Raw genomic sequence first — 18,961 nt, 5'->3', positions numbered from 1 at the left:
ACCTAAAACCTAACATTGACATCGCGAGCACGTTATTTCCCTTGCCATGACTTGTGTGATAGATCAGGCTTACCGGTGGTTGAAAGCAACATGCATGCCCATTGGCATACTATCAACCTAGTCACATCTGATCCGTATTTGAGTTGCCTTTTTCAGCATGCATGCGGTTATCAGGACTTATTCTAGATCTACAGTGTAAATAAATAAAAAAGTGCAAGTTGACAAATACATTTTGATAGTTTTATTAATATTCAAATCAACGAAGGGACAAATATTAAATTACACATTCTTTGCATTTGTTAAGTGATATATTTAGATTGTGTAATGCTACGTGTCGACGTCCAAATTGAAACAAGTTGACCAATAAATCCATGTGTAAAATCATTTAGTGTGAAACCCAACAAAAGGCAAAGAAATGCTATACAAACAACAACTATCATATAGAATTAACTAAGTTTACAAATCGGTACAAATTGCTGCAAAGTAATTACAACGGGTGGACACACTATAGTGGTAGTACAAAATCCACAAAAGTATATGTGAGAGCAATAAAGTCATTGACATTAATATTTACCTTGAAGCAACAACGGTCAATCTTCCAAAATAGGCCTAGTCTGGATGTCCAGGGTGGAAACAATGATCTTCACACGATTATTTTTCACCAGCCTTGACTGTTGACATTTCAGCAGATGCACTCAGTGCATCAATGGAATGTTTGAAGCCTATGTGCGTATACATAGTTGTCTTGTCTACTAGACACTAATGTTTACACAGGACACTACTTCATAGAGCGAAACTAACGATAGATCATGGTGAATGTAGCGTTTTCTCACTAATTATACAGAACCTCTGTGTCAGAGCCAAAACTGTCACATTTCTTTCAAATATTGGCGTCGAATGCCGTGAAATCTTGAAACTGACAGGTCACAAATCACTCGTGTCGTGTCACTCATCTGCAGCCTAAATTGCAGCTGTTCCAGTTCCATTGGCAATCACGTTGCACCAACAGGCTCATTCCCAATAAATCAACAGGTTAATGTGGAACCACATCATAGATCTTGGTTCGTGTAAAGCGCTCGGTTACAAATTAAGGTAAGAGGCATCTCCTCTACAGTGGGACTACATCAAATTTCAAAACAGGGTAAGTTTATATTCTAAATGACGATGTTTCTCACACAAATTCAAGCAATTTTGAAGCCCCATTCAAAACATTGCAACATAACCTATATGTTGCACTTCACTTTTTCATTCATTATCCAGTTAATATAACATCATAATACGAATATACATATATAGATAATACTAACATTGTGAATTGCTGTATACACTTGCACAACTTCACAATAAATGAACACTTTAAGACATTTCATGGTGACATCTTAAATGTATAATAAGTGTATATCTTTCACAATAAGGAACAATCCACACACACGCGCGCGCTATGTACAGCAGCATTAACGCAAGTAGTGTTCGACTACACAGCAAGTATACAACATTGATACTAATGAGGCTCTTTGGTTCTATTTCCTGCAAGAAATATAAGTACCAATGTCTTAAGGAAACAAGGCAGAAACGTTATATATTGTAGAGAGTAGAAACATAAATTATGACTGCTGATACTGATTATTCAATGCGGAAAGAACTTTGGATAATAATTCCACAGAGAATAACATGACCACAAATTTTACCAGATGATTTCTTTCCTTTGATATTATACAAGGGGCGAAGTCACTTAAAAACTACCATTCGAAAAGGTATCATTGAATACGACTTACTCCCCATACCCAACCCCAAACCAAAACCCACCCACCTCAACCTCACCCCATCCTAACCAACCTCACCCCATCCCACATAACCACACAGAGAGGAAAACACGTTCATATTTCACGAGTGGATGTACTAGGTGAAGTTAGCCATCATTATTGTTTCGTCAAAGTAATTTGGGTTGGAGTGTGTAAGGTTTAACGCTCCTTTGAGCAGTAGCTCAGTTAAATAAGAGCGCGTCAGCTTAATGATGAATGAAAACCTTAATCAAGGAAATATTACTCATAAACCAAGAACCTTAATCTAAGTATGAAATTGGAAAGCACGGCCTCCTGACTATGTCCCGTCCATGACACATCGAGCTACGGCGCATTGGACGACTGGGCAGCCCGTGCCCTGAGTCATAAAAACCCTAATGATAATATATTTTTCAGTCCAGCCCTTACCTTGGAGGTATTTTTACTTACTCAAATGACGTCATATGATTGACATAGCTTTATATATAACAAGCTCGCTGACATTAAATGACGTAGTCCTTTGTGAACGTCATGAACATTGGTCGAGGTAGAAAACATGATATCAGATGAAAAAGTACATCATCATGTCTAAAAAATGAAAATACACAAATCCGTGCTATTTACAATTGCAGTAAAACATGGTAATAACAAAAATCACGGGACTGTTCAAATGAGTTGATTACAGGTGAGGGTGTATCGATATGGAGCGGGGATAGAGATGTGGTGGTGCCCAAGTTGTACCACACGAGTTATCTCCCATAAATTATCTGTAACCACACGTTGACTGAGGTGATATTGCAATCCTCAGATGATTTCAACGAATACTTTCAAAGTTACTGTCAAATCTATATTCCTCTCGCAATAGTACTGTTCTCCCTACATGTGTGCATGCATTCATAATGAGCCACAACAACTACACCACAGTGTCATATTTACTTGAAATAGTATTTGCCTTGGTCAGCAAGCGATATTCGGTAAATGAGAATTGATATGATTGTAAAACATTACACTCTTCGAAGGTAAGACGCAATTTATGCTAGCATGAGAATATTCAGTCACTAACTTTGTTATTCTAGTCTGCGTTCAAATAATGTCCACTTTGCCGCTTAATGTTTTGCGACAGTAAGATACTAAGGAAAAGTACTGAACATCAGCCGTGTTGCTTTATTATGGCTTCAAATTTCATTCGGACTTGCATTGTTTGTTTGTTGATTAACGTCGCAATGAGCAATATTCTAGCTATATGACAGCGGACTGAAAATAATCGAGTCTGGACCAGACAATCCAGTGATTGTTGTCATGAACATCGATCTACGCAATTGGGATACGATGACATGCACCAACCAAGTCAGCGAGCCTGACCACCCGATCCCTTTAGTCGCCTCTTACGACAAGCATAGTAGCCTCTTACGGCAAGCAGGATTCTAACCCGGATCGTCACGGTTACATTACTATTTGTATTAAATATGTAAACCAAACGTGTTTTTACATATGTACACAAGTTGGTAATGTGTCAAGGGCATACATATTATTTTACTGAGCTGTGCTTGTATACATTGCATGTTACATGGAGTGTGTGATTGTTGTGGATAGTGGAAACTAGTCTAATGATTGTAGTTTGCGAAGGTTCCTGTGATGTTGTGGCCTGTAATCAGTTCTCCTCTTACATCTGATATTGCGGGATAACCAACATACATCATGACCCACATGGGTCTGTCAAAAGCAACATCTGTGACGGTGGTGTACACTTTGTTATCACCGGCATCAATAACTAATATTTTGTCATTAGCCCCATCCATTAGAAAACACAGTTGTAGGTCAATAGATTGTCCAACTCTGTTCTGAATGAGAGGGCGATCAGTGAAGAGGGTGTTATTACAGACTACACAGAGACACAGCTGCTGCTTGTGGTTGGGGCATGTAACAACACGTACACTCAGTCCGGTGACTTGATAACAGACAGCATCTACAGGGGTGGGGGTCAGGGCAATCTCTTGTATAAGTTTATTATCTTGTATCAATTCCTTTACACAAACCCGAAACTTTACGCGAAACATGCATCGCTGGCCTTGGCATTTTTTAACCATTAAAGGCCTGGATGCCAGACATGAAGTGATATTTTGTATCCGACATCCTGTGTCAGGAGAAGGGACGGCTAAGGTGGTGTTTGTGATTACACATCCAGACACGTCAATAGTGTTATCAGCAGTGCTTGAGTCCCATTCCAGAGTCGGGCCTGTGGGAAGAAAACGTCCATAATAAATACCAACACATCTTGTTGTAGTGTATAACACTTTAACTTCCTAACTCACAAGACACTAGTATCTACCAACCAGAAAAAGAAAGTCACAATTTAGTGTTATATCAATTTCAAATGTCATAAGCGTTCTTCTCCTATATATTGGGGTGGTCGGGTAGCCTAGTGGTTAAAGCGTTCGCTCGTCACGCAGAAGGCCCGAGTTCGATTCCCCGCATTGGTACAATGTGTGAAGCCCATTTTTGGTGTCCCCCGCCGTAATATTGCTGGAACATTGCTAAAAGTGGCGTAAATCCCTACTCATTCACTCACTCTCTTGTATATTTCTTGTACATAACATTGAAAACCCAAGAACCTCTTGCATGGAACATCGCTAACGCAAATCCTATCATAGCTCCTATACTTTAACATTGACTGACACTGCGTTTTACGCTCGTTTAGATCTCGAAAGTGGTCGAACCTATCGAACTCAACAGACAAAATGAATGACAAAACCAATGAATAATATACTGTAACATCATTGAGTCAAGGCCGCAGATCTTACATGTTATCTCCTGGTCACAGATGCTCCGGTCCATCTCCATCACTGAAACAAAGATAGTAATCAGTATGTGTGTCCCATATACACGTACTGCCTGCTCGCACTACTTTAATGCAGAAGGTCTACCGTGAAGATCCGGGTCAGAACAGGTCTAATGGGATCGGGTGGTCAGACACGCTGACTTGGTTGGTTCATGTCATCGTATCCCAATAGCGTACATCGATGATCATGGTGTCAATCACTGGACTGTCTGGTCCAGACTCGATTATTTACAGACCGCCGTCATATAGCTGACATACCGCTGGGTGCGGATTCAAACAACAAACAAACAAATAATGCAGAACGTACCTGTTTTAACAGTATCATCATGTGAAAAGGGAAGTACAACAGGCAATTCACTGGACGGGACTGTGTCCATCAGCTGCCACACGTAATGGAATCCCAGCCATCAACGTGCGCCAAGTTGGTGTTCGTACCATGTCAAGCCGACAGGGCATGATTATGTCTGACAGACTGTTATCCCCTGAATACCACAGGGACATGTATGTCTTTGTCCTTCAACCTCAGTTTGAGATTAAATAGAACATCTGATTTGTCAAGACACCAAATTATATTTCTGAAACGTCACCACGAACCAAAGTTCGTTAAAGAAAAAAGCCGCAAACATGAGTGCCGAAGGGATCTTTCCGTCATGGTATCTCAGTGTCCTAGCACTATGAAATCGGCATTGATCCAAACCAGTAAAAGCACACACACACACACACACACACACACACACACACACACACACACACACACACACATGCACGTAGCTATATCAGTACAATAATCTGTAAAGCGACGTTAATACCCTATACACCTCACTTGTTACATTTAGACGTCTTCTTCTTTATTTCAATGCAGTACGACCCGTTGTAACTATGACTTTGTGAGGTTGGTTGGTTTACGGTTGCCAGTGTAAACATGACGTGCTATTTGAAGATGTGTACACATCCTTTGAGGTATAAAATAGTGAAATAAAAACATGATAAGAATTCAATTTGACATTTTGTGTGAGTTCGAGGATGGGCTTCCATAGAGTAAGGGTCAAACTGTATGAACGTTGGAGCTTGCACGTCAATTCTTAAATAACAAAATTAATCATATTTTATTCTTAAAATATGTAAAATACTGAGACAAATTGAAGAGAATAACCACATTCTAATTACACACATACCTCCGATATTAACAACAGATTTGACTTTATAGATTTCTTTTTTATATGTAGTATTAATGTCTATGTTATCGGAAAAAAATAAACGAACTCCTTTGTTTTTCAAAGACATTACTTACATGATGTAAACATAAATCAATGTTGCCGAATAAGTTTCAGATTCTTTTTTACACATCCAGGTTGTTTTTGCAGGTGAACGCACGTTGATGAAATATATAATTATATTGATCAATATAGCATGTCTCAATGCCGCATCTCCAAAGACATAAAACAAGTAATGACGTCAAACGAAATTGTGTCAAATTTTCAGTTTTCATCATATTTGTAAGCACTTGATTATTAATGGTACACCATGAGTCACATGACACTGACACAATCAGGTGAATGCTTGAACCCAGGGACTAATTCACGTGTTAGATATGGTCATCCATTTCGCTATGACTTCCTATGTGTGTAGTATGATATCCTCATTAATTATTATTTGAGGTGACGTTGGAATGGATGGGTTAATCGTGAACAAAACAATGCGAAAATACATTGTCGTTATCCACAGCAAATTATCACCAAACTCGAATGCATAACGTTATATATAAACATGCAAATCAACTTGATATAGATTTCAGTCCTTCAGAAATTAGACAGTATTTTGTTTGTGTACGAAAAAATGTGGCGCAATATGCTACGAGTTGACGTATAACAAAATCTCGGCAACACAAAGCACTGTCGGTTTCTCGAGCCAGTTCAATGATTGCAGTTAATTTTACACCATGACTAATTTAATTTTCAGATCTTATAGAAATGTGCGTCATACAACTCATTCGTCATCCAGAAAGGAAAGACTTGCATGAACTGGCATTGTTTATCATTGAGTGATTATGAGCTGTCTATTAGTCGAAATGTTAAATAACTATATATTGTTATTGATCGATACTTGTCGTATGTATTCAGGGAACAGTCTTTATGTCTTTTTGTTTATGTTCATAAATGTAACACATCCGCACAAACGTAAGTGTCAATTACGTGTACACTAAAATATTTGCATATTTGTACCTAAGGCTACATATGAAGTAGTTCTTATTAATAAATACGTTGAAATTATGACTTCACATGATGTCTTTCTAATCCTTAACACAAAAGAAACTGTAGATAACATACAAAATCAGTTTATCGTTTAGCGCTATAACGCAACTACAGCCCAACCCATTCTTTTATCAGCCAATCAGGACACAGAAGTCGGTTAGTGGACGTGGCCTTATTTGTTTTCGGTTCATGGAATCATAAATAAAACGTGACAACAAACATTTCCATAACAGCGTAAATAAACTTTGAGGCAATATCTATACGCATTTCTTAACACTGATTGGTTACCCGTGATCTATGAAGTCTTCGATATTACAAAGGGCATGCGCACATGCTAATTAATTTCTTCAACCTAATAAAACAGACAAAAAGAACGGCGGAAGCCCATCCGATGTCATTATATGGAAATACCCCTGATGGTTATGGTTTAATCAAAATGAATCCCTGCAATGAAAGCAGTTTTAGATTTCGGATGACATGGCTAACACCAGGGAGACCATATAAAGGATAGTCTATATACGATTGCCACTCCCTTGTCATCCATCTATCGTGGTATACCCAACACCTGTGTATTTTTCTTCATTCACTTGATGCTCGGTTAATGAATTTATTACAGATATAATTAGTGGTAGAACCACTGACAAAACTTCCAATTTGGCATTTCTTGTGTCTGGGGTAATTATTCAATCCAAATCCAGGTTTGAACTTGGGGGAAATGCATGTTCTGAACAATGAACGTGACAGCGCAGCAAGAAAGAATGATCAGTTGAGTTACAAAAAAACAACATCCATCAAAGGTTAAACCGAAAATACGTTGATTGATTCATCGCTGTTATCTTGCACAGTGGATTTGTCACAAGTGTTTACATGGGTAGGTTCACTATGCCTATTTAAAAACAAGATGTTTTGTTCAACAGATTAACCAATAGTACGCTTTTTATTGGAATTCGTTATAATACATTTTTCAGTCAATTTGTAAAATAACTGAATATTTAAAAGTTTGATGTATTGCCTAAGTGAAAATTTTAGTCATATTACACATTGGCTATAACATGTACAAACGATAGAATAAGCAATGCTCAGGTGAAATATTAAATAAAAGCGACAAATGCGCTTACTGTTGGCGCAGCACAGGTCGCGAACTAGTCGAGATTTCTGGGATATCACCAGGGTACTTACGGTACACAACAACAAAGGCAGCAATCAGTCCCGGGAAATTGTTGAATATCAGTGCCCCTTTAAAGGAGACGAAGCAAGTCTGGTTGATTACCGTTTATGTTCAAGTTACTAATTTACCACAGTACTACACGAACATGGTGTCGGATCATTTTCCATGCGTTATGTCATTGGAAGTAAATACGGCCCATAGTGCAACGGCTAACCGGGCGACGAACGAGGATAATAATGTATCATCAGATATAAAGAGAATACTACACAATTGCCTGTCAGATACAATTTATCTTACAACGAGTTTTTTCAAAAAGCTTTCGCCCGTTAGATACGCTTTGAAACAACGAGTTGTAAGAAAAATGGTATCTGACAGGCATGAGTGCAGTAATCTGTTTCTAACAAACCCTAAAGTCGCACGTTATTAGCATCGAATCGATGCATTTTGTCTGTTTCCATGATCGCAGTGGCGCATTCATACAAAACCAAACAGTCATGAGTGACGTCATCCGACGTACTGCTTACTATTCATAAATAATGTGACCCTACACCTAAGCCTGAAAACGTTTCTGCCTTTTTGTGGATTACAAAAGCCATGATTTTAGTGCAAACTAGATAAGATCAAAGAACCCGCATGATGCTGAGTTAAACAAAATCACCTCAAAGAAATAACCAAATATGTACAACAATGTTTATATATCGTATGACATCACTGCCGGTGACCGACGTCTACAAAATGGCGTGTTCACTGACAACAGTACGTTTATGTAAAACGTTTACGATCGATGTTGAATTTCCCTGATCAATTAGACGAATTGATCTCTCAAAATGGGAAGGTGTAAAATCTGAATTTTGCTTTGTTTACATTTCAACAAGTACAGTTTTCCGAGCACAGTGTTCGTTTCCAAACCTAATTTATTTCGAACGATGTCATCTCGATAATTTGTATTGGTGATAAAGACCATTTGTCATTTGATTCTACAATGTAGGAGGAATTCAGGGATGCATGTATCGCAGCTGAGTTTGAAATGTACGTGATCTCAAAGGCGTTTCATAACCCGCATACGTGAAACATGATTTTTGTGAACAGAATCCAATATGGCGGAAAGTACACTTCGGCGTTTGTGTTTGGGTATTTTCCCAATCGTTCAAAACGAGTCTAGATTCCTCGGCGACGTTTCAGAATTATCATTGATGTTTTGGTGAAAAACAGATTCCCGTGATCACTAATGTGCTATTTTTTGAAATTCAATCCTTCGACTTAATATCCGATATTTAAATTTCTGAACACACAGTAATTTTGCTTTGCCCAAAATGACAGTGGATGATATCACAGAAGAGAGAAGCGAGTTGAGCATGAGGAAGATTGTATAGATGATTGTATAGATCCTTTTGGAGACGTGTCAACAATATTATTTCTTCACCTTCTGTGACAAGCAGCCCAGCTGCAGGTATTAGCAATGTGCAATGGACAGAATATTTCCAGCATTGGTTTAATTTAAGGGATATACATGTGGAAGGGGACAATCTACACGCGGCACAAGATTTTATCACCAGCCATTCTATTAAAGAGTGCAATTACTGAAATGATGATGGTATGAATAATCCCCTAATACTGATGTAACTGAAGGAGAAGTATTACCAGCAATACATAACTTGAAATTTGGTAAATCGGCAGGACCGGATGGAATTTTCCCGAAATTGTGAAATGTTGCAGCACTTCAATCATATCACACTTAAAAATAGTTGTTCATAGGATTATGCATAACGGCGTATTCCCTTACTAGTGGGCAAAGGGTATAATACTTCCCGTGCATGAGAAAGATAATATTAATCATGTCAATAATTATAGAGGAAATACGCTGGTGGATGTTTTTGGAAAGTTGATAAGGTGGATGTATTTGGAAAGTTGATAACAACAATATTAAATGAACGGCTCAAGACTTTTGCAGAAATTTATGAAACGATTCCTGAAGCTCTGGATTGATTTCGGAGCAGATGGAGTACAATTGACAATATATTCACTTTACAGTGTTTAGCACAAAAGTATCTCTCTATATATAGCTAAACGTCGAGGTAGATTTTAGTGTTTGTTTGTTGATTTCCGAAAAGTGTTGGATTCGATCAAAAGGAAGTTCTTGTGGTATTTACTACTGAAAATGAAATCAACAGTTGTTGATTGGGGTTTTTGAAGGATCTATACTCCAAGATCCAGTGTGCTGTCAGGACATCAAAAACCTCTCTTTCAGATTATTTCGAATCACTGACCAGCGTTCGACAAGTCTGAATGTTGAGTCCCTTCATGATGTTTAACCTCGAACTACAGTCTATGACAGAAAGAGGAATGTTTTTTTGAGAGGAATTCGTTGACCAATATTACTTTTACTATATGACGATGATTTGGGTATATTCGATGACACCGTAATAGGTCTGCAAGGCAAGATTGACATTTCATCTATTTTTTTATAAAACGTTGGGACTTTGTCTAATACCGAAGGCTTGGTGTTCAGAAGAGGTGGCACTTTAAGGGATGATAAACGATGGTGCTTGAATGATAAGCATATTAATTTAAGTACTTACTGAAGTTCTGTTTTCAACCAGATTGTCTTGGTTTAAATGCATTGATACCCTCAAGATTAAACGCCAATAAGGCTTTGCTTACCATCAAAATGCTGCAGTTTCACTTTATAAATATGCCAGTTAACATTTTATTTAAATCATGTGATATTAAATAAAGCCCTTTCTTCTTTGTGTTGCGGAGATTTGCGGATGCAAAGCTGGTCAAACTGTCGATACTTATCATACTAGTTTTTGTAAAATTTGTTTCAGGGGTTGGTAAATATGTACCAAGCACTTCAAAATTGTCTGAATAAGATATTAAATGTAAAACAGATATTATGTGCATGTGGATTATCATACGAAGAGTGTTAAATGCTGGTGTAAACCAATTAGAATGAATGATGACAGATATCCCCGACAGTGTTATTCACAATGAAGGAGCTGGATGAATGTGTTAGAATTCATAACTCATAACTCATGTTAAACATTTCCGCTACATTTATGGATTTGGCTACGTTTGCATGCGCACGAGCAGAATATTGGTGATGTTAATTGTTTAGACAGCGTTTGTTGGATTGTAAAAATAGTATCCAGATGAGAATTGATGAGTCTTGTAAATTAAGGTATTATTCACATGTTAAGATAGTATTGGATATAGAATATTATGTTACAGCTTTCAGAAATATCAGAAACAGATCACAACTTTTGAGCAAGTGTCATTTGACGCTCTTAGAAATTTTCTGAGAAAGAACATGCTGCACTGTAACATAAAACTGATGAAACGTAGCTGCTGGAATACTGCTCGTCACAAAGGGGAAGTTCACTTTTGGAAAGTTGGAATCACCCCTGTTGTCATACAGTCTTGTTGAGATATTTGTGTCACACTTAAACTTTATGCATAGATCTAAATATGAAACAAATGAGTCTGTTTTAACCCGTCCCTTCTATTTCTGCTTCAAGTGGGTATATCAGTGAAGGGAATCGGCTTTTCACCGCTGGGGAAATAGTGGCAATATTAAAATATGTAAGATATAAAAAACACTTTCATTAATATAAAAACCTTCACTTTAGACATTACATACCATATGATGGAATCCTGGAAGGGACATTGTCGCGTTGTCGCATTGTCACCCTTACAACTAATGCCAAAAGTGTCAATATTAACCAAAGCGTGATAAAGCGATAATGTGACAATTCATCAAAAAGTTCCTTTTATTGGTCACTGCTTATTTTGGAGATTTTAACAAAACACTATCTATGGTTATAAAGAAATGCTCTTAGAGATCGAACTCAGTTACAACAATTACAAATGCGCATACATATATGTGCGTCCGCGAAGGAGCTAAGTCTGTGAGCTTAAGGGTCGTCAGTTATCTGAAGTTCGATGTATTGACTCCGAAAAAGTACATATGATTCAAATATTGACATTGCTGAAACATTATTGTGAAAATCGTGAGGCAGTATTGTTTAACGCCGCTCTCAACAGTCATTGCGTGTCAGCTTGATGTGGGAGAAAAGCCTGAAGTGATTTAGGTCCAAAATGAAGACACTTAATCAGAACGAACTGGGAATTCGTACCCACGATCATAAGGTTCTGGCACGCTTAGGGGACATCACTCTGCACAGTGAATTCATCGTAAAAACAAAGTCACTTGCCCAAAGAGGCACCACATGTGTTGCATGTGCTTCAGTGTGGAGCAGGACTGAAGACCTAGAAACTCCCAGGAGCCAAGCAGCCGAACACAATCACCAATCCAAGGACTCCCCGTGACTAACGTGACCTGTGGTTTAACGCCGCTTTGAACTAAATTACAAGTTATTCCACAGTGTGTCAGGAAATCCCTGAGTGTATAGTGCTGGGGTTCAATTCCACGATCACAGTTTTTTGGTAATTCTACATTTGTAAGGGGGCGGTCGGGTAGACTCGTGGTTGAAGCGTTCGCTCGTCACGCTGAAGACCCGGGTTCGATTCCCGACATGGGTACAATGTATGAAGCCCATTTCTGGTGTCCCCCGTCGTGATATTGCTGGAATATTGCTAAAAGCGACGTAAAACCATACTAATTCATTCACTCACTCACATTTGTAAGAGACGTGAACGACAGGGGCATCGATTTAAGAAGATGTCAGAGATCAGAATTAAATTAAATAGAAACGTTGTTTCTTGCTGTGAAGACACATAAGGTTTATGGAAAATGACACAGACAATAACGATATATGAACTACTTTCTGAAGCAACGATGAAAAAGTTCTTTTAACTTTGAGAAAAGCTACTCACATTGCCATTGCTATTTTGGTTTTGGAACAATTGGAGCTAGCAAATGACCACTGGAGTTTGAAAAGAGGTATAACCATTTGTACGCATGCGTAGATTAATTTACTTACAACGCATGCGCACCAATAATTGAACAGGACGACAACTCGACAATGCAACAAAATCAATATGTCGCATTGTAGTGTTGTCGCGCATTTTAACGCCCTTTTCGCTCAGTTTTGATGGGCGACAAGGTGACATATTTTCAAATTGAAAAATGTTGCATTGTCGACCTTTGGTAAAATATGAAATATTGTTCAAAGCGCAACAATTCGATGATGTGACAATGTGACAAATAGCCAAAATGTCTTATTGTTGTATTCTTGCATTGTCGCGCTTTGGTTAATTTTGACACCTTTTGCTTGTTTTTGTAACGGCGACAATGTGACAAAGGGACAAAGTCCCTCCTAGGATTCCATACATAGGAGGTAGCTGCACACATGTTAAATAGATGAACAGTATGTAATAGTTTACTACCTACCTGTAGGAAACTCTGCAGGTTCCAGTGTGATGGCGTTGTATACTGCAGTATCTGGCACAACATTCGGCCTCTCTGTTGGGGAGAACGTAACTGATCTGACCATTCCTGCCACCTTGATAGTATCCTGAAGATGTTTTACGTTTGCTTGAACAAAAATTACTCCGGTCCTGTCAAAGGGTATTTCCTGTGGTGACTCCTTCAACATGGAGTTCAAAGAGGCCTCAGAAGACCCCATTACTTGTAGATCTTCCACCTTGTCAGCTTTGCTGCGCATCTGTCGCATGTATTCGGAAGAAGACTTCACTTTACTCAGCAGTAGTCTTGTCGAATCCAAGGCCTCCTCTGTTAGCTTCAGATTCTTAGCAGATTTCCCCTCAACATCTGATAGAAGGATTGTTCTTCTTTGATTCAGCCCATCGATCAGATTGTCAAAGATTTTGTTGATATCATCTCGTGCTACCTTCATTGACAATTTGATGTTCTCTATCTTCTTTTGAAGGGCTGACTCCGTTTCGCTCAGTCTCTTTGTCTTCTCTTCTATCTTTCCTAAAACATCATTTGTGGACTTCGCCTTTCCTTGGTGTGCTTCATCCACAGACACGACGTTGTGCCCCTTCCCTTCTTTGTGATCTACTACAGTGCAGGACACACATACGACCTTGTCACAAGTGTAGCAGTAGAACTGTAGAGGTTGTTGGTGCTGACTGCACTGATGTAGACGACGAAAACTCTGCACAGGTCGGCCCTTCATTTCATCAAAGGTATTTATAGTGTGGGTCTTTGATACCGTATTCCGTTTATGGGCACTTAAGCAAATGGAACATAAAAATGTTCCACAGTTGTCACACTGGGCTACAGCTGTTTCCTTGTCAGGGCAATCTGTACATGGCAGATGGAGACCTTTCTGGATCTTGAGGTAGTCCAGAGTCTTCAGGATGACAGTCTCTTTGGGCAGAGATTTCACCCCACCAGGCAGATTATGTCGCTGTCGACACATGGGGCAGGATAGGGTTGCAGCACCTCCACTGCAGGTTTCTAGACAGGGCTGACATATGGACTGTACACAACATGGCATACGACGGGGAATTCGTTTTGCGTCATCAAAGTGTTCTGTACATATTGGGCACTCTGTCAGAAGATCCTTGATCGCAGCAACTGAGACAAGATCCGACATGATGTCTGGCAAAAGACAATCATTACGACCATGTTGAATTAAATGGAATCAATTTCTTTCATTGTGATGGATTTAAACATATATTATGAATTTGAAAGTGTCGTGAGACCGTGGTTATACATGTGATCAATTTCCCGAAGCATAGACTCCCACCTACACATACGCATCTCATCCCTTCACACGAATGTTACAGACTAGGATTCAGGATTCCACTCCTCATATACATGTTTCTCTTTCGGGTATATCACTTGTGCTATGTGTAAAGCGATGTATTAGTTTAACCCATGTGAGAGAGTGATGTTGGGCTTACTCTGCTCACAGTAGTGCAAGTATTTACCGACATGTCAGCTTAATTTGGGAGGAACGTTCGAAGTAACGTACCCAATAGAGAAACTCACGTGCATGAAAGGGATGCTGACAAACTTAGAATTATAACAGGAGCACATATTGGATTCAAACCGCCGATCCTGGTTTCAGCAATGTGGAGAGCTGAGCAGCCTGTGTCCCATATCACCTCGGGAATACCAATAGCAAAGGTCGAACCACAAGTACATGTATGGAGGACACGGGTGGCCCAGTCGTCTAAGGCAACGGTTTTCACTGTACACAGTTGTGTCCCTTATACATGACAGAAACCTATGATCGTTTTTGCGAATCCCGCTTCGCCCGGATTATGTTTTTAGGAATGCCAGCACCATACCCTTGCTCGTGGGTTTCCTCCCACATTAAGCAAACACGACGTGATATAAATGGAATACTGTTCGGCGGCATGAACTCGTACATATATGAGTTTGAGTGTACTCAATGAATGTTCATGCACAGAAGCTACTTTCGTAAAAGAAATACTCCATGCCATAGAAAGGTAGGGCAGTACACTACTAACATACAGCATGTCGTATAGTGAAATAGTGTGTACTTAACCATGTGGGCAGGTCTTACACAAATGCTTAAATTTGAAAAAGAAGCTTCATTGAATGTTCCCATCATGTGGTTTATCAAAATGTCAGAAAGATTTGTTATATCCGTGTGTTGATGTCAACGGGTCTTAAAACCAGTCTAGTCACGGTCTAGTGAACGTAACATCACCTCTCTCTTAATTGCCCGTTGCGTCGTCATCTCTCGGCAAACCCCGGCGGATGATAGAAGTATGCAATTTAAACCACTAGAAATAAAAATTTACAGGTCACTGATTCCCTGACAATGAACGTAAAGACACCGGAGTATGACATCCGCCGGACTTTACTTAAAGATTGAAGTTGTATTTGTTGACGTTGATCAGCTGATGAAGATGAAACAAATTCCATGATCATTCAATCGATGTCGCACTCAGTTTTCCCTAATTATCTTTTTAATGTTATTTGTTTACATTGAGGAATTCCCCTAAAGTAGTTCTGTATGTCTCCGCGCGATTGACAACGTAATCACGTGACATGCTGACGTTCGTCCTGAAACGACAGCCAGCTTGGTAGTGTTCACCTTGGCGAAGTCACCCGCTACTGTCAATATTAAAGGGTGGCGACACCGGGCATATAAGAGAAAGGGAAGCTGTTTGTCGAACGGTGACAATGCAGTAAATCTCTAGAACGTGACCAGACTGGTTTTACGACCCGGTGACAGTTGCCATCAACATGGACAGGCAGCACTAACAACACTCATTAAGTGACATTGTGAAACATATGTAACCTTAATTTTGTATTCTGTATGGAAATGGGTACAGCGACATTGCAGGCTTCTTGCGTCTGCCATTGAGTGACAAATGTTGACGCGATCTATATCATGCAGATGTTGATAACAAGCAGGAAGTAACTCGACATTCACATCAACTTTATATAATCACTACTCCAACAGAAACGCTGCTGCATTACATACGTTCTGTGATCCTGACACAGCAACACGTCATAATCAACAGACTGATTAACTTTCTTACCTTAAGAGAAATGACAGAGAGAGGTGTACAGAAGGCGTCTACATACACGTACACAGACACCACTCCACCTAAGCCTTTCTGCACACGCGCAGTTGCTACTTTGGTTATTATAACAACTTGAAAGACATGACTACCTCGTATGGTGTGTGCAGTCTCATACAATGGTAAATAGGTCAGTTGTAAACAGTGTACTTCGATCACACCTTGTGGTGTGGCGTGGATACAACCAGGCACGTATATGCACAGACAAAACAAAAACTCTTGTAGACGAATATGCGCGCAGCTGCAGCAAATTGATAAATGAATTCATATTACCAGTGTCAGTGGAAAGTCGAGTTTTTACATGGCATTTTTCATGTAACACCTCATATCAAACCGAGACCCCCATGCCATCCCAAGGGCCAAATGAATGGTGGTCGATATATATGATACAATAACCTTTTTATCATATACCATAAAATAATGTGTCCATTCATAAAGATCCATAACATTTTCACCTTGTTGAGAAGACGCTGTCATGGGAATATTAGCCGAGCAGACGACGCACCAACTCCAATCGGGTTGATATCAATAGCTCATTCTAAGTGCACTGACAAGGCATAACAGCCCTCCAGGGGTGTAACACGGGTCTGGTTATTGTGATACCCCCCTGTGATATGACCATCTCCATATTGGCATACAGGGGTGTAATAACCCGGCCGTGCTGATATAACGATCGAAATCAGCCCGACTTATGTCCCTTAGTGCGTCGCCTGCTCGTTTGTTGACAGTAATATAATGTATTGCATTCACTGGCAAACAGATACATTTTACAATGTTATGCCATGGTATATGATAAAAAGGCCATATCACTCCTCGACCCCCCATCTGGCCTTCGGCCCTCGAGCTGATATGAGGGTTGGGGTTTGATATGAAAACTGCCATATTATAACCTCTAAATATCACAGTGAGTTAAATCAAAAACTGTATAATCTGAATATGTCATATCTGTCTTGGTTGATCAATCTTTGTTTGCATTTTTTAAGTTAATTGGTGTAGTTAATCGAAATTGGTGTTCAAGAAGAGGACATATATTTGCGATTTGCAATAATTGAACTTTAGGTTTTGTATATCTACCTTAGCCCAATGTCATTGGTAATGTTGAATATCATACTGAGTTCGAGGAACACGTTCAAACCTATTAATCTGAATCTATCATATCTATCCATATCTTTCAATGATGGAACTTCTTTTTCTCCATATCATTTACCTAGAGCACAGTTTGACGAACAGCGTTTGTCGCATGCGGCATTCCAACCTGTAAAGTCCACAGTGAAGAACTGTTCTCAACTGTCAAGGCGTCATGGAAGAAATCAAGAGGAATTGACAATGGCAAGTTTACTGACATCAAGACTTATAGTTAATCCGTTTATGAAGGTGTGTATTTGTGTTTAATTCAGTTCTGTACTTTGGCCGTACGTATTATATTCTCAGCATTTCGTTAAAATTACCCTTTTCATGATCAGGGTTATGTTTGCTTAGAATAATGATAATTGGGCCCTATTATCGCCCATCAACATAACGACAAAATACGAATATGTAAACAACATATGTGTGGACGTTCTTTTCTGATTACGTGTTCTTACACACAGGGAACTTGTGTACTGAACTACACTAGGTGATGTAGGCAATACTGGATTTTCTGCTCCGGTCGATGATTGTGACAAAGGACACGCTTAAGAACAAAATGACTACTGTGAAACACATAGTCGAATGACATAGATACATATATGCCAAATTCCACATGTCACGGTGACATCGTGGTAAGTATACAGAATCTACATCTCCCCAGTAGTGGGGCGATGGGGTAGCCTCGTAGTTAAAGCGATCGCTCATCACGCTGCAGGCCCGGGTTCGATTCACAGCAAGCTTTAGGGTACAATGTGTGAAGCCCATTTCTGGTGTCCCCTGCCGTGATATTGCTGAAATATTGCTCAAAGCAGCGTTAAACCTCAATCCCTGCTGGTTACTGACAGAGCAAAAAGAGTCAAGTAGAGTGCATGCGGGTTGCAGTGTCTCTCGGGTAATATGAAGAATAACCAACTCGGAACTCACACCAAATGTCCTATTATGCTACATGCCGCACATAGCAACGTCACTTCATATCAAGAATAGTTGCAAATAGTTAAATATGATGTCATGCATTGTGATAGTGGTCAGACACAGTTTTATGTAGCGTCGTTCCGAGATATTTTTACTGAGCTTATATATCCATGTGATACACGGAAACCGTGATATTTCACAAAAAGAAACGTGTGCCGTAGGATAATCTCTAAATCATTTGCAAATGCCTATAAATATTCTCATGTGAAACACTGATAATGATGTTAAAGGAGGTGGTCGGGTAGCCTTGTGGTTGAAGCGTTCGCTCGTCACGCCGAAGACCCGGGTTCGATTCCCGCTATGGGTACAATGTGTGAAACCCATT

General features: G+C 39.4%; 1 protein-coding gene across 1 annotated transcript; it reads right to left on the bottom strand.

Moving 5' to 3' along the window:
- Window positions 1-3,179: 3,179 nt before the first annotated feature.
- LOC125380084 (E3 ubiquitin-protein ligase TRIM33-like) lies at window positions 3,180-16,639 on the bottom strand. The gene is made up of 4 exons (XM_048396318.1): window positions 16,495-16,639; window positions 13,394-14,572; window positions 4,583-4,624; window positions 3,180-4,017 (listed from the first exon to the last, which is right to left on the bottom strand). The coding sequence occupies exons 2-4, from the start codon at window positions 14,565-14,567 to the stop codon at window positions 3,386-3,388; spliced, it is 1,848 nt and encodes a 615-aa protein (XP_048252275.1). The 5' UTR covers window positions 14,568-14,572; window positions 16,495-16,639; the 3' UTR covers window positions 3,180-3,385.
- Between the last annotated feature and the right edge of the window lie 2,322 nt (window positions 16,640-18,961).

Source organism: Haliotis rufescens, unplaced genomic scaffold, assembly GCF_023055435.1.
Source record: "Haliotis rufescens isolate VD_foot unplaced genomic scaffold, xgHalRufe1.0.p SCAF_15, whole genome shotgun sequence".
Lineage (NCBI taxonomy): Eukaryota > Metazoa > Mollusca > Gastropoda > Lepetellida > Haliotidae > Haliotis > Haliotis rufescens.
This window is presented reverse-complemented; position numbering and strand designations above follow the sequence as displayed.